The sequence below is a fragment of the Stenella coeruleoalba genome (genome assembly GCF_951394435.1).
Source record: "Stenella coeruleoalba genome assembly, chromosome: X".
NCBI lineage: Eukaryota > Metazoa > Chordata > Mammalia > Artiodactyla > Delphinidae > Stenella > Stenella coeruleoalba.
The window spans coordinates 55,480,606-55,497,058 of NC_137152.1; the positions used below are offsets into that span (position 1 = coordinate 55,480,606).

The window sequence follows — 16,453 nt, forward strand, 5'->3', positions numbered from 1 at the left end:
AACTTCTTTGCTTTTTGGCACGAGATGTTCCAGGCTATCCTTGAAATTTCCCTGTCCCAGACCCAGAATCAGCCATTTCTCAGGGATTCCTGGTTCCTTTTATTGGAGAATGGTATTTAGAAAACAATATCTAGGTGTTAGGTATACTCATTGCCACTGAGATGTCATTGCTTCTAGGCTCTTAGTAGACAGAACTAGGAAATATACATATATTGTAAATCACAACTTCATATCAATACCTCCAATTCAAATTGTATCTACAGCTTCTTCCTCATCTTCCTCCGTTTCATATTTGTATCCTTTCTTTGGTTCCCAACATCTTGCTCTGTCCTATGATATTTACAAAATAGTTTGAGAATTACAATACCAATACTACTACCAACAGCAAATCTGTACAGTAGGTTCAAGGTGTTTTCTGTAATTAGTTGTCCTTGGATTATATGCCACTGAAGTTGTACAGTCAGGGTATTCTATTCAAAATATATTTGAATTCTTTTTTGAGTATATAATTTTTAATTAATTTGATATGCAGTTATATTCATTTGTTTCTGTTTCTGTTTAGATTTGAGGGTTGCTTTCCATCCTCGTTAATTTAATTTATCAATATCTATAGTAGTCATGTTTTGAAGCACATTAGAAAAGGAAAATGTAGTAACTTGATCCCATATGATGGAAAGGAAAAAGGTGGATGGGCTTTTAATGATTGAGGGAGACTCAAATTAGTTTTTCTTTTCAAACCTGCTTTAATTTCTTCCTTGTTTCTATTCTGAGTAAGTTAAATTTCCTAGCCTTTTAACCCAAAGATAGAACGTTGGAGCTGGGAGGATTCTTGAAATTCCTTTAGCCTAGTTCCCTTATCATCCAAATAGGAAACTGAGGTGAAGTTGTGGCTTGCCTAGTTTTTTATTAATTTGGAGATCCTATGAGGCCTTGCCTGATCTGAGCCTTAGAATGTGGATGTCTGGCCTTTGGTTTGGCTTTTTCCTCCCCAGGCTCATGCTCAGGTACTTTGGACTTTTTCATTGTAGTTGCTTTTTTTCTGGGGACTAGAAATAGGGACTGCACGCTATGAAAGTGTTATTGATTGCAGTGCAGATGAGGTTCGCAGAAAATCTCTGGTTCTCAAGTTCCCTAAGCAGCAACTTCCTCCCAAGAAGAAACGGCGAGTTGGAACCACTGTTCACTGTGACTATTTAAATGTGAGTATTGGCATTGCCTGCTTTCTGACCACATAGGGTTCTCATTAATTCCCCCAGCCCTCTAAGCCATGGCCCTGATATAGCCTTAGATTCTCCCTTTGGCCTTGCCCTGAGAATTACGTGTACTGTGCATTACAGGGTTTCCAAACTATATATGTATTGGCGTTTATTTTTTTTTTTTAATCTAAAGAAGCATTCTGATTTCTTGTTTTTCCTTAGAGACCTCATAAGTCCATTCACCGGCGCCGGACAGACCCCATGGTGACATTGTCATCCATTTTGGAGTCTATCATCAATGACATGAGAGATCTTCCAAATGTGAGTTCATTTCATTCAGATCTACAGTATGGATGGCAAGGCTGTTCTGTGTGATTTCAGATAGATGGCAGTAGAGTATAGTCCTAGGAACCTGGAACTCCTGATTCTTTGGGATATAGTTTTTCATTTATTTTTTAACAGTTTAGTAGAGGAAACAGACCTGCTCCATCTAGAGATTCCTTTGAGAGTTGACGGCCAGGTAGAGGTAAGATGTGAGAGAGTCTTGAAGAATTGGTCTGGCAGTTGTTCTTTGCTCATGGATGGTGCTGGCTCTTGTTTGCACAGACGTACCCTTTCCACACTCCAGTCAATGCAAAGGTTGTAAAGGACTACTACAAAATTATCACCCGACCAATGGACTTACAAACGCTCCGTGAAAATGTGCGTAAACGCCTCTACCCATCTCGGGAAGAGTTCAGAGAGCATTTGGAGCTAATTGTGAAAAATAGTGCAACCTACAATGGTAAGAATCACCTGTTCTTTGACTGCAAAGGTCACCTTTCAGATCCTTATTTATCCCTTACTAGTCCTAAATTTAGACTAGATTGGACTGACTGAAAGGACCTACAATGTATTAGTGCATTTTGGGGTTATGAAAATCAGGTAATGTACATTTTAATCATTTAATAAGTATTGCTTCTTTTTATTCCCACTTTTTAATATCCTCTAGAGAATTTAGAGAATCTGTTGAAATGAAACAATTGCATGAGAAGCAGTGAGAGATAGGAGTGAGCCTATAAGTAAATAGAAGGGAGAGGCATTCAGTGTGGATGGAACCCCCGCAGAGTATATGCTTGTTGACTATATTTGTCTTTGATTTGGTCTACAAATCTGTTATAGGGGCTGTTATATGTCTATTTTGCTCAAAAGCTGGAAAGGCAAGGAGGAAGAAATCTGTTTTCTGAGTCTTAAAGAGTTCAAGAAACAGTATAGCTTCTGCATGTAGAGGATAAAGTTTTCTGGTTTCCAGTTGTATCCTTAGTGTAGGGATTAAGGTTACAGATAGAGTATGAACTATGGCTCTGCCACTTACTAACTGAGTTACCTTAGACAACTTTTTTTTTTTTTTGCGCGGTACGCGGGCCTCTCACTGTTGTGGCCTCTCCCGTTGCGGAGCACAGGCTCCGGACGCGCAGGCTCAGCAGCCATGGCTCATGGGCCCAGCTGCTCCGCAGCACGCAGGGTCCTCCCGGACGGGGGCACGAACCCGTGTCCCCTGCATTGGCAGGTGGACTGTCAACAACTGCGCCACCAGAGAAGCCCCTAGACAACTTATTTAACCTCTCATAGCCTCTTCAGTTTTCTTACCTGTACACATGGGACAATAGTAGTACCTAGATTTTAATACGTTTCACAAGCAGGCCTGACCCATTTATCTAGTCTCATCTATAGAGACTGGCTCCCAGACCTACTATAGATAGAGACTCTGGCTATGCTCAGTGTTGTATTTAACTAAATATCCTATACCATGTCTTCATGTCTTTGTACAGTCTTTGCCCTTTGTCTGCAGAGTGTCCTTTATTCCATTTCCATTCATATTTCCAGACCAACTCATATCATCTCTTCATAAAGACTTATTCAGATTGCCCAAAGTACCCATTTTTACAATCCTTTGTGCCCCCCTAACACAATTAAATCAAGTTTTATAGCTCTTATGTGTTATATATAATTGTTTATATATCTGATTTTCCCATCACTTTGTGACCTCCTAGAGAGACTATTCATCTTTGTATTCCGAGGGCGTAGCAGAGTACCAGACACATACAAAGGAATAATAAATTTATTAGTCCCAACTGTCATTCAAGGTGACGAGGATAAATGCATAAACAAAAATCAGCTTGGAAGGGGAATGGGAAGGTAAGAGTTGACTTTGGAAATACAGAGCTTGAGGTACTTGTGGGTCATTTAGGTGGCAGTGTTCGTAAAAATTTGGAAATTTAAGTTATGACTTTCTCCACATCCCCCTCTAACTCAATCTTCCTTCTTCCTCATACCCAAATGCTGATAATAGTGATAATAGTAGTAGTGCCACCATTGCTAGTATTGCTGTCCATCTAGTTGTACAACCTAGAAATGTTGGCCGTTGTTATTCCACTCTCCCTGCCCTATACTCATAGATCACTAAGTTGTATAAATTGTACCTTCTAAATTTTGCTGGAATACATCCCCTTCCTTTTGGTCTCCATTGCTACTATCTTAGTTGAAGCCCTTGTCGTCTCTTGTTTGACCTCTTGCAATAGCTTCCAGACTTTCTCTTTGCTGCTTGCCTTATTAATTCTTCACACTGTTGACGGTATTTTTTTCTGATACACAAATTTGAAAAATTACTCTCTAGCTTAAAATCTCCAGTGCCTTTGTATCTCCTATGAGACCATTGTAATATGTCCCTTCTTGCCTTTCCAAGTTCCATTTCCTATTTCTCCTCCACACATACCTACCTGTATTCCAGTTGTACCAAACTACTTGTGATTCCTGTTGTGAAATGTATTGTTTCATGTTTCCATGAATTTGCTTACTTAACATGTTTTTGCATACTTTTTCCTCCCTCTGGAATATTTTTCAACCCTACTGTCTACCTGATAGACTTCTCTTGTTTAATAACACTGCTCGATTGTCATTCACAACAAGCCTTCCCTACTCCTCCCTGGTACTCAGATTTAATTGTTGTAAAACAACTTAAAACACGTTGCAACCCCTCCACAGTTCATAGTAATCACTGTATTCCTCTATTTGCACTTACACTCACTTTTTAAAAACTTTATTATGGAAATTGTTAGGCATATACAGAAGTAGAGAGAAAGTAAATAAACTTCAGTGCACCTATTCACCCAGTTCCACAATCACCAGCATATATGGCCAGTCTTGTTCATTGTTTAGCCTGTATTTCCAGACGTCATATCATTTCATCTCTAGATACTTCAAGCACTTACACCCTGTCGTGCATTGTTTTATTTTCATATCATTTTCTTTAACTAAACCAAGAACTCTCTAAGGTAGGGACTATGTCTTATTTTCCCTTTATTCTCAACATTGAACACATCACAGACAGTCATTAAACAGTTGTTGAATGAATAAACAAATCCCTGTTAATTAATTAATAAGTAGTTGAGAAAAGAGCTGAGTTTTAGGCTCTGGGGAGCACTTACACGAAAGAATTGACAGAGGAAGATAAGAAAGTATACTGAAAGGAAGTAGCCAGAATTACTGTTTTTTTACATGAAAATGTTTTCACTATCCCTATGATGAGCTTAAATTAGGGTAGCCATAAGCAGGGAATGTAGGAGGTAGTTGGAGGATTCTGTGAAGCTCTTGTTATGGATTTCAGGGAAACTAAAGTAATAGTCTGGGGTGGGGTGGAGATTCTTTTCTGACAAAGGCTTTGGACTAGCCGTATGTTGGATGGACATCACAAACCATGAGTTCTGCAAATAAAAATTGCAGTCACAAATTTTGTATGCTGAGTCTGGAAAGATTATAAATCATTCATTGGTCTCCTTAGCCATCCTTAAACAAATTGTCATTCCCCATCCATAGTTTTATTTTCAAGGTATTAAAGGCAGCAGTATCGACAGTAGTACCGCTATGTATGGATATACACAAATAAGGGAGAGAGTTAAAATTAGTTTATTCATCCATATTGTGCATCTGCTATGTGTTAGGCACTGAAAAATGGAGATAAGACTGATACATCTGTCTAACCCAGCAGCTAGGCTGGTGCCTGGCACATATTAGGTGATTAAGTAAATGAGTTAAAAGTCTGGAGAGGTGTTGGTAGCTCTTGCCTCCCTTTTTTTTTTTTTTGCGGTACGCGGGCCTCTCACTGTTGTGGCCTTTCCCGTCGCGGACGCGCAGGCTCAGCGGCCATGGCTCACGGGCTTAGCCGCTCCGCGGCATGTGGGATCTTCCTGGACTGGGGCACAAACCCGTGTCCCCTGCATCGGCAGGCGGACTCTCAGCCACTGCGCCACCAGGGAAGCCCTTGCCTCCCCTTTTTAGTGGTCCCATCTCTTTTATTGTTCCTCTGTAATCTAGGACCGAAGCACTCATTGACCCAGATCTCTCAATCCATGCTGGATCTCTGTGATGAAAAACTTAAAGAGGTAAGACATTTAAAATGAGAGAAAAGCAGTAGAATGAAGCTGGCAGGTACCAGTATTGAGGAAGTAGGGAACGTAACAGAAGGAAGAGTAGAGAAATGAGGGAGTAGCAGGTCTTTTGTACGTTAGAGTCTGGAGGGGACCTTAGAAATCATGTAATCTAATCTCTCCCTTTTGTAGATGGAAAGACTGAGGTCCACAGAAGAAACTAATTTGTCTTGGGCATCATGGCTATTAAATAGTAGGGCTACGATTAAAATATAAAATCCATATAACTCTTAGGAAATTGACTTCCCAGGAAGTCAGCTGAAGCTAAGAGACTGTTTTGGCAGGGAGAAATTTTAATTTTTAAAAGATAATCTATCTGTATTTCACCTTCTTAACAACAAAAAAAAATGATACCTTAATAGGCTTAAAAAATATAAGTATGATGATGTTAATATTGCAGTAGAAATTTCATAGAAGAGGATAACCAAATGGCCAGTAAACATGAAAAGATTCTCAACTTGATTGATCATTGGGGAGATACAAATTTAAACCGTGATTAGTTAACACTGCATATCTCCCTTAGAAAGACTAAAATTTAAAGACTTAAAAAAACAAAAGACTGAGTTTTAGTGTATGAGGATATGGAGCAGTTGACACACAAACTTTTTCCTAGTACAATCTAAAATGAATTTGTTGGGTTAGATTCCCTTACACAAAAGTCACTACTCAACAATAATGTGTTCAGTGTTTTCAGCAGTAGTTTTACGGCAAAAGCAGTCTGATACTAAAACTTAATTTGGTGAAGATGTTTTTGTTGTGGGAGCTAAGCTATTGATGCCCAGGGATGTATATTTTTGATGATCTACAAGAATAGAAGATAGAATACCTAAAGGAATTGGTCAGTACATCTCTTTTGATCCTTTTATTGGAATATTATTTCTCTTATCTGGACTTTTTGTCTGGAACTGAATAGGCCACAGTTCAAAGTTAGACTTTTTGGGACAAGGGCAATAGACCACTGAACCTTAAATTATCCTTAATACTCTATGGTGATTATACCTCAGGGAAACCTCTGCCTTTCCTTTGCTTTGTTTCATGTTAGAAAGAAGACAAATTGGCTCGTTTGGAGAAAGCTATCAACCCCTTGCTGGATGATGATGACCAAGTGGCATTTTCTTTTATTCTGGACAACATTGTCACCCAGAAAATGATGGCAGTTCCAGATGTAAGTGGTCTGTGTGTTAAATATTGTGAGGATAGTACAGGGGAGAGGAAAGGGTGAAAGGATGTGTGCATGTGTATGTTGGGGAGTCTGGAGTGTGGTGTTTGTCAATTCAAACTGGTATATAATTTTAAAAAGAAACCATTTTGCTCTATGAGTGCATTATCATTGAAATCAAAGAGGCCAGGAATCTGTGATATAGAGAGGTTCTTTATACCTGTTGTTGACATTCAGTATTTTAATGCTCCTGAATAGCCCTGGAGAGAAGTTAGGATGCCAGCTAATGGGAGGTTTTGGATTTAGAGGTGCTTCTTAACAAATGAGAGTTTGATAATTACCCAGCATTCGTTGTCTTTTTTTTTTTCTTTTTTTTTCTTTATTTATTTTTGGCTGCGTTGGGTCTTTGCTGCTGCGCGCGGCTTTCTCTAGTTGCGGTGAGCGGGGGCTACTCTTCGTTGCAGTGTGCAGGCTTCTCATTGCAGTGGCTTCTCTTGTGGAGCACAGGCTCTAGGTGTGTGGGCTTCAGTAGTTGCGGCACACGGGCTCAGTAGTTGTGGCACGCAGGCCCTAGAGTGCAGGCTCGGTACTTGTGGCTCACGGGCTTAGTTGCTCCGAGGCATGTGGGATCTTCCCAGACCAGGGCTCGAACCCACGTCCCCTGCATTGGCAGGCAGATTCTTAACCACTGTGCCACCACCCAAGTCCCGCGTTTGTTGTTTCATTTTTTGTCTTGCAACTTTATGGCAGGGGTACCATGTTGATTCTTTGTATCATTTTGTAATGATCCTCCCTAGGAAATTCTGAACTGAGTTTCCTTTTGTGTTGTAGGCATATGTTGTGTATGCAGTAACGCTATAAACCAGCGGTCCCCAATCTTTTTGGCACCAGGGACCGGTTTCGTGGAAGACAATTTTTCCACGGATGGTGGGTGGGGGATGGTTTCAGGATGATTCAAGCGCATTACATTTATTGTGCACTTTATTTCTATTATTATTACATTGTAATGTATAATGAAATAATTACACAACTCACCATGATGCAGAATCAGTGGGAGGCCTGAGCTTGTTTTCACTTGCCACTCACTGATAGGGTTTTGATATGCGTCTGCAAGCAATTGATTTATTATGGTCCCTTGTGCAGTCAAGCCTCTCTGCTAATTATCATTAATTATCATCTGCTAATCTGTATTTGCAGCCACTCCCCAGCGCTAGCATTATCACCTCAGCTCCACCTCAGATCATCAGGCATTAGATTCTCATAAGGAGCACGCAACCTAGATTCCTCACATGCGCCAGTTCCCAGTAGGGTTCACACTCCTGTGAGAATCTAATGCCACTGCTGATCTGACAGGAGTCGAGCTCAGGCGGTAACGGGAGCGATGGGGAACGGCTGTAAATACAGATGAAGCTTCACTCGCTCGCTCACCTGCCCACCACTCACCTCTTGCTGTGCGGCCCGGTTCCTAACAGGCCACGGGCTGGTACCGGTCCATGGCCCAAGGGTTGGGGACCCCTGCTATGAACCTTCTGCATGGGACAAGGGAATGAGAGATTTTAATTGTGAATATAGAGCAGGGGTCCTTACCCTACCAGGGCACATGAACCCATAAAGGAATCCCCTTAAATTATATGCAGAGTTTTGTATGATTATGTGTCTTTCTGGGAAAAGGGTTCATAGCTTTTGTCGGAGTCTTAAGAATATTTGTGACCCAGTGAAGTTTGAGAATCTCTGGTATAAAGAATGGTTTCCATTTAATTTCTCATGCTTTCTTTTTGCTAGTCTTGGCCATTTCATCACCCAGTTAATAAGAAGTTTGTTCCAGATTATTACAAAGTGATTGTCAGTCCAATGGATTTAGAGACCATACGTAAGGTGAGTGATTTGGTCTAAAATGTCTTTTGGGAATCAAGTAACTTTGTGTATCTGAGTTCCTGATTCTTTTAATCACAGAATATCTCCAAGCACAAGTATCAGAGTCGGGAGAGCTTTCTAGACGATGTCAACCTTATTCTGGCCAACAGTGTTAAATACAATGGTGGGTATTTCTCCTTTTTTTCTCTTTCCGTCAATATATCCATCCAACATTAGTTAGCATTATTAAAATTTAAGTGCATAAAGCAGCCTTGAGCCATGATAGTCAGCAGAATCAAGTCATGTGACTTTGCATTTTTTTTAAAACAGGCACGTACTTTAGTGTGTTCTGTAAAGTTTGCTAATAACGTTTAATGATGAAAAAACAACGTATATTTATTTTCTAAACTTTGGAAAGCACCGAAAAATGAGATGAGAATAAAAATCAAATGGATATACTTTGGGCCATCACTGCTTTCCATGAGATGTAAAAACTCACCTATGCCCCAGGCCCTTAGATGGAGCTTAGGGAAATGTGTTAGATATAGACCATGGTGTGCTTCCTCAGAGCATGGAGTTTTTGCTCAATATATGAAATGATTACATAATGTATCTCAGGTGCTGTGCTAGCTACTTAAATCTACCAGTGGGAAAGACATCATTGTCCTCAGGTCAATGAAGAGAAACAGTTAAAATGCTGCTTGGCAAGGGCTATATTAGAAGGATGTACAAAGTGCCCTAGAGGAGAGGAAGGAACACCTTCACCTAAGGGTTAGGGAAGACTTCATAAACAAGTTAATACAGTTAAGTTTTGAATGGCTCACTTAAGTAAACATCAGTTGAGCACCTAATATGTGCTGGCACTGATAGATGTTACAAATATAAAGTCAAATTAGATATGTTCTCTGCCTCCAAATTGGTTATAGTTTAGTTGGGAAAACAGAAAAGAAAAATTACAGAACTTAAGTATTATGCTAGATGCATTCACAGAGTGCCAAAGGAAAACAGGAACAGGATATCTAAGTCAGAGTGGGATTAGAGGAAGCTTTCTGGAAGAGAGTTTTCTTAAGCTGAATTCTAAAGGATCAGTGGAGTTTGCTAACCAAAAAATGAGGAGAAAGCGTTCTAGGCAGGGAGAACAGCAATATATGAAGGCACAGAGACCTGAAATTGCATCTTGGGTTTAAGAAACAAGTTACTGGGGTTGCAGTTAAGTGTACATGTTGATGGATGACTGGTTATATATAGAGAAGTAGACAGGTGTCAGATCATAAGAAGGCCTAGTGTATGCCATATGTCACACTTAAGAGCTTTTACATTATCCTAAATGGAAAAACATAGAAAGAATTAGGCAGCAAAATGACAATCCCAAATAACTCCTGAAGCAAAACAGAAGAGGGAGCTAAGGGCATTTGAGAGAATTGCCTAGCATACTGAGGTCTCAGCTAAAAATCCACCTGATTGTATGACTTTTCTCCACAATATTCAGGAACCCAAGTAGTGTGGCTGTTAAGTTTGCCAGATAGAAGGGACAGAGAATTAGAAAGAGGAGGTGACGGAGGGGACAACCAGAACGACAGATGAGGAAATGGGTATTCTGGGTTTAGAGAATAGAATATCATGGAGGAATGAAAGAACAGGGTAAGTTCAAGGAACTGTACTTGACTAGAACCTATGTATTTCATTAAGAGAAGTGGTAGGAGGGCTTCCCTGGTGGCACAGTGGTTGAGAATCTGCCTGCCAACTCAGGGGACATGGGTTCGATCCCTGGTCCGGGAAGATCCCACATGCCGCGGAGCAACTAAGCCCATGCGCCACAACTACTGAGCCTGTGCTCTAGAGCCCGTGAGCCACAACTACTGAAGCCCACACGCCTAGAGCCCATGCTCCGCAACAAGAGAAGCCACTGCAATGAGAAGCCCGCACACCGCAATGAAGAGTAGCCCCCACTCGCCGCAACTAGAGAAAAGCCCATGCGCAGCAGCGAAGATCCAACACAGCCAAAAATAAATAAATAAAATAAATTTTTTTAAAAAAAGAAGTTGTAGGAGATGAGCCTTCCATTTTTGTTCCATCTGGGTTGCATTAAAAGAATCTGCGTTGTCCCTTGTGCCCTTCTTATTGCTGATTGGAAAGTGGAAATGACCTCTGTGAGGTCATTTATTTCTCCATTATTGTCTCCTGAAAACACCTAAAGCTAATCAGCCAAAATTCTGGTAATAGAAGTTGGCAGGCTCACAGGTGTCTAAAAATGAGTATAACAAGTAATAAGCAAGACTGTTACAGAGAGGATGCTTGGCCTGGTAATGGCTGCCTGAAGATAGAGGGCAGATTTATGAGGAGCTTATGTAAGGCAACAAGAAAAACCCAGAAGATGCTAACTGAAATGAGAAGAGGGCAGATGGACAAATCACAGAAGACAAAAATTAAATACCAAATGAAAATGAATATTCAGTTGTACCTAGTAATCAAAGAAATGCAAATTGAAACAGACCATTTTTTGCCTATTAAGATGAGCTCAATTTCTCTTTTTTTTTTCAATTTCTTTTTTAATGGAAGTATTCAAAATGCTAGTGAGACAGGTACTCTCAAATGTGCTGTTGGCAGTGTAACATTGTTAGACATTTTTAGAAAGCTCTTTGACAGCATTGAGACCTAAAAATCGTTAAGTGAACAGACTTTATAGTCAGGTAGACTTGAATTTGAATATTGGCCCCACCACTTCATAGCACTGTGACTTTGGACAAGTAACTTAGACTCTGCTTTCTTTTCTGTAAAATGGGGAAAATAATAATACCCTCTTCAGAGGGCTATCGTGAGGAGTAAATAAAATAATGCATGTAAATGCTTAGCATGTGGTAGGATAATCTATCCTAATCAGAGGTACAGACAAAGCTGTTCATGATAATGTCATTTATATTAATTAGAAATAACCTGAATGGTTAATGTAAAGGGAATGACTAGTTATTGTGCCACCTGTATGATGGATTGCTGTGTAAAGATTGAAAGCTTATTTTAAAAACTAATGACAGTGCTCACTTCGGCAGCACATATACTAAAATTGGAGCGATACAGTGAAGATTAGCATGGCCTGTGCACAAGGATGACACGCAAATTCATGAAGCGTTCCATATTTTTTTGTTATAAAACAGAAACACCATTGTAAAGCAATTATACTCCAATAAAGGTGTTAAAAAAAAACAAGCTAATGACAAAAGTGCTTAGAATGTTAAGTGAGAAAAGCAGAACATAACTTTATGTCATCTCAGTTATGCTTTTAAGAAAAGATACATAGAAAAAAGACGTGCTGGTGATAAGTGATTATTTCTGAGATGTAAGGTTACGGTTGTCTTCATTTTCATCTTTTGTATGTTTTCCAAGTTTTCTACTGGTATGGAAGGCAGGAAACTCTCACGAGGAGGTGATTTTTGAGCTAAATTTTGAAGGATGACGATTATTGTAGCTAATTCTTTAGTGAGCACCTGCTGTGCCAAACAAATAGTCAAGTGGAGAAGGGTGGGGAAGAAGTTCCAGGTAGATAGTGCAAATGCTAAAAAGATAAGAGTGCCTTGGATAGGGCAGTGCAAATAGTTGAGTTTGGCTAGGGTGCAAAGTGGGAGCTAGTTTTGGTGTTAAGAGATTAGTTTTTAAAGTTAGATGGGGCCAAGTCATGAAAGGCCTAGTATGCCTTTAAAAGGACAGACCATCATAACAGGTATTTTAGTAAGATCGTTCTGGAAGCTATCTGAAGGATAGATAGGGAAAATGAAATATGGAGACCAGTAAAGAAACTGTTGGCAACAGTCCAAGTTAAAAGTACTGAGAGCTTGAACTAAGTTAAGTAGCAATAAGAATGGAAAGATGGGGACAGATGGTAGAGATATTGAGGAAGCAGGATTGATACCTTCATAAATGGTTGGAAGTTGAGGGTATGGGTAAAGGACAGGGAGAATTCAAAATGATGCCAAGTACTCTTACGTTCTTGGTGAGAACATAAATCAGTACAAACTCTTTAGAGGACTATAAATGTGTATTCCCTTTGACTAAGCAAGTTCATCTCAAAGGAATACTCCACACAGGTTTGCAAAGGCATACGTACAAATGTACATATGTTTGTAATTGCAACATTGTTTGTAATTGCAAAGATATATAGGAACATTCTAAATATCCAACAATAGGAAATTAGTTAAATTACAGTACATCTATATGATGGAATACTGTTTAGCCATCAGAATGGTAGATTAGCTAACAAATAAAGCTGTACCTTACATATGCTGATATCAAAATATATCCAAGATATGTACTCTTGAAAACTAGATCACTCAACAGTATTTACAGAAGGAGTTGCAAATTCAGATCCTGTGGAGGCCAGACAGGTAACATTTATATAAATGAGTAAAACAGGCTCAGTAGGAATGGATGAACTGGAGAGCACATCCCCCATCTAAAGGGCTCAGTCACTATTTTGTTCAATTGTTGACATAGAGTAAAATTACTAAAGGGAGAGGTGGAGGATAATCTTCACTTTATACTTTTTTGTACTTAGGTGTTTGAATTTTTTTAATTGAGCATGAAATACTTTTGTAATTAAAAATAAAGAAATTTCCGTTTTTTGGAAGGATGGATAAGTCAGATGACATTCAGAATTCTGACTTGGGCAAACTGGTGGTGTCATTGACTAATATAGTTGTCCCTTGATATCTGCAGGGGATTGGTTCCATGACTCCCATGGATACCAAAATCACTTATATAAAATGGCATAGTATTTGCATATAACCTACACACATCCTCCCATATACTTTAAATCATCTCTAGATTACCTACAGTACCCAATACAATGTAAATGCTGTGTAAGTAGTTATAAATGCAATGTAAATAGTTGCCAGTGTGCAGAAAAATCAAGTTTTGCTCTTTGGAACTTTCTGGAATTCTTTTTTGCAAATATTTTTGACCTACAGTTGGTTGATTTCCATGGTTGCAAAACCTGTGGATACAGAGGGCTGACTATAATAGGAAATATAGGAGGAGTGGTTTTGGAGAAAAGTGGTAGAGTTCAATTTGGGCTATATTGTATTAAGGTAGGACATGCAAGTGAAGACTTTCAGTAGGTAGTTAGCTATATAGAGGTCCAAAGCTCAGAAGAGAAGTCTGTACTATTTGTACATATGGATATTTTTTTCAAATCATCAGCGTATAAAAATATAAGTAGATGAGCTCAAATAGGGAGTAGGGTACATTCCTTGAACCCCCTGATGCTGTAGGTGAAATATGGTTGTATGTTTTTCAGACCATAGCTTTATCATACTACGAAAGTTGTATGTGACTCAAAAAAGTTAAGACCCACTGTTAAGAGGGAATGTAGGATGAGAATATACTCGACAAATACCAAATCAACATTTAAGGGATCAGGTGGAGAATACTGAGGAGTGACCAGAATGAAAAAAGGAAAACCAGAAGAGAGTAATGTCCTGGAAACCAAGAGAAGAGGAAAATGGCCAACAGGTCAAGTGCTACGGAGAAGACCAAAGAGAACGGTCATTAGAAGAGCTATTTCAGTGCAGTGGTAGAATCAAAAGCCAGACTACAGAGGATATAAATGAGTGAGAATTAAGTGGAGACTGAAATTTGCCCGTGAAGGGAAGACGGAAGACTGTAATCAATGTTTTGGAGGGGACGAAGGCAGTTGGACAGAGGGGATGTTTGTATAGGTGAAAGAGAAGAAAAATAAGAATATAAGATAGGACTCCTATGAGAATGGGAATATAAACATTGAGAAAGTTTCTGCCCAGTAGCCTCTCATTTTCTCTGCAAAGTAGCAAATGGGGTCTTTTGCTAAGAGTGGGTGAGGTGGTGGGAGAGAGAATTTGAAGAGAAATGTAGATAAGGGTTTGAATTATCTCTTGTAGGAAATTTGAAAAGGAGCTGACTTAGAGACATTTCAGAAATACTGAGCAGCCTTTGAGGGTCCAGCTGAAGTTGGAGATCATTCATCTTTATAACAGCATCAATTGGCACAGTTGGGTAACTTGTCAGTGCTCATCAAACCACATGAGGAAACAAGGCAGATGGTAGAATTGATTCAGGATTGGGATTTTGTTTCTGGATGTGTCGCAAAGATCGGGAATTGACAGTGTTAGCAAGAAAAAAAAGTTGATGGTTGAACTTCTCAAACTTTGTCACCAAAGGTCCCTTTATAGCAGAGAATTATGACTACATAGCCTCTAGTTTGGGGGGAGTATCCCAAAGCAGCTCTACAAAAGCTTGAAATTTCTTTGGCAATTCATGTTTTATCTTTTAAATTTATACTGATTTTGTATTAGGCGAAATCTCTTTGTACTTTAACATGTTTCAAATTTCTTACCGAATTATTTTATATCCTCCCCCTCCCCCACACTCACCTCCATCTTCAAGTAAAACTGCTGATGAAGAAAGATAAATGACAGTGATCCTATAGCTTTCTTCAGTATACTGCTACACATTGCCTTAGTTTTTGAACTAAAGCCAGGAGAGGCTTGACAGAGACAGGAGTTAATGGGGATGCAAGTTTCCTTGAGATCTCAGAGAGAGAATGAAAAAACTAGACAGATACAAGGCCGTGATAAGGAAGTGTAGGATGTTGGCATTGAAACTTTCAGAGGTGAAGCAGTTTTTAGTAAAGACAACATTCTGGATATAGTCGTGGATATGTTTGGCTGGAGTGGAGGTGCGAACCATTGGCATGAGGATTTGCAAGGATTTTGGATGGGTGGTACATGTGAATGTTAGAGTAACCCACCATGATGGGGAGGGATTTGGAGCCAAGAAGATTGTGCCAGGTGTGCAAGTCCTTGGTGAATGTGAGTAGATTAATGATGGTGAGTAAAGGTGAAGAGCAAAGATCTCAGACTCAGGTGGCCTATAGGGGCCAGGCAAGTAATGTAAATGAGTGAGGTGGGCCAGGTGTGGATTGTGGTAAACTGGAAGAGTACATATTCCATCTAAAGAGGCTTGTACTTTACTACATCTGATTGTTTTCCTAAGGAGATGAGTATACAGTGTCACTAGGTATCTTAATTTTTCAGGAGAAGCTGAAAATCTGGATTTTTGTGTGTATGACATTTCCCAATTTTTACATATTTGCAAATAGTTAAAAAAATTATTTTAACTGTGCAAGCCAAATAAAAACATCTATCTGCAGGCCAAATCTGGCTCCAAGGCAGCTGGTTTTCAACCTCTGGCATAGTAGAGAACAAACCTCAAAGTAGGAGGGATTTTTTTCTTTTCTCCAAGGGGAAGTAAATACTAATTTGGTAGTAGCAGTGGACAGCCTGGAACGCTGTCTTCCCCCCATCCTTAACCAGTGGGTGAGAGTGTAAGAAACCTCTGGATAGGGCTGTAAGGGTAAATGGTGTCATGAGATAAGAAATGTCACATTTTTTATACTAAAAGGACACCCATCATGGAGTTGAAGGCACATATGAGATGTTTCCTACCATCAGGTACTGTACACAAAATAATACTTTTGTTTAAAACTGTGTTGGTTTGGCCAGATACGAACCTGCCTCTGTTTCTAATTAACAGTAACAGGGGCTTCCCTGGTGGCGCATTGGTTGGGAGTCCGCCTGCCAATGCAGGGGACATGGGTTCATGCCCTGGTCCGGGAGGATCCTGCGTGCCGCAGAGCGGCTGGGCCCGTGGGCCCGTGGGCCATGGCTGCTGAGCCTGCGCGTCCGGAGCCTGTGCTCCACAGCGGGAGAGGCCGCAGTGGTGAGAGGCCCACGTACCGCAAAAAAATATAT

General features: G+C 39.9%; 1 protein-coding gene across 7 annotated transcripts in view; it reads left to right on the forward strand.

The window, feature by feature from the left end:
* Positions 1–16,453, forward strand: part of TAF1 (TATA-box binding protein associated factor 1) — a 98,950-nt gene that overhangs the window by 48,740 nt on the left and 33,757 nt on the right. For 6 of the 7 annotated variants that reach the window (XM_079911730.1, XM_079911729.1, XM_079911728.1 and 3 more), the window contains exons 26-32: positions 1,091–1,199; positions 1,419–1,517; positions 1,803–1,980; positions 5,550–5,617; positions 6,705–6,827; positions 8,604–8,696; positions 8,775–8,859. In XM_079911730.1, coding sequence (XP_079767856.1) covers positions 1,091–1,199; positions 1,419–1,517; positions 1,803–1,980; positions 5,550–5,617; positions 6,705–6,827; positions 8,604–8,696; positions 8,775–8,859 — 755 coding nt within the window. Of the gene's footprint in view, positions 1–1,090; positions 1,200–1,418; positions 1,518–1,802; positions 1,981–5,549; positions 5,618–6,704; positions 6,828–8,603; positions 8,697–8,774; positions 8,860–14,581; positions 16,202–16,453 lie in introns of those variants that run through there. The other variant, XM_079911734.1, reaches the window with a different exon arrangement.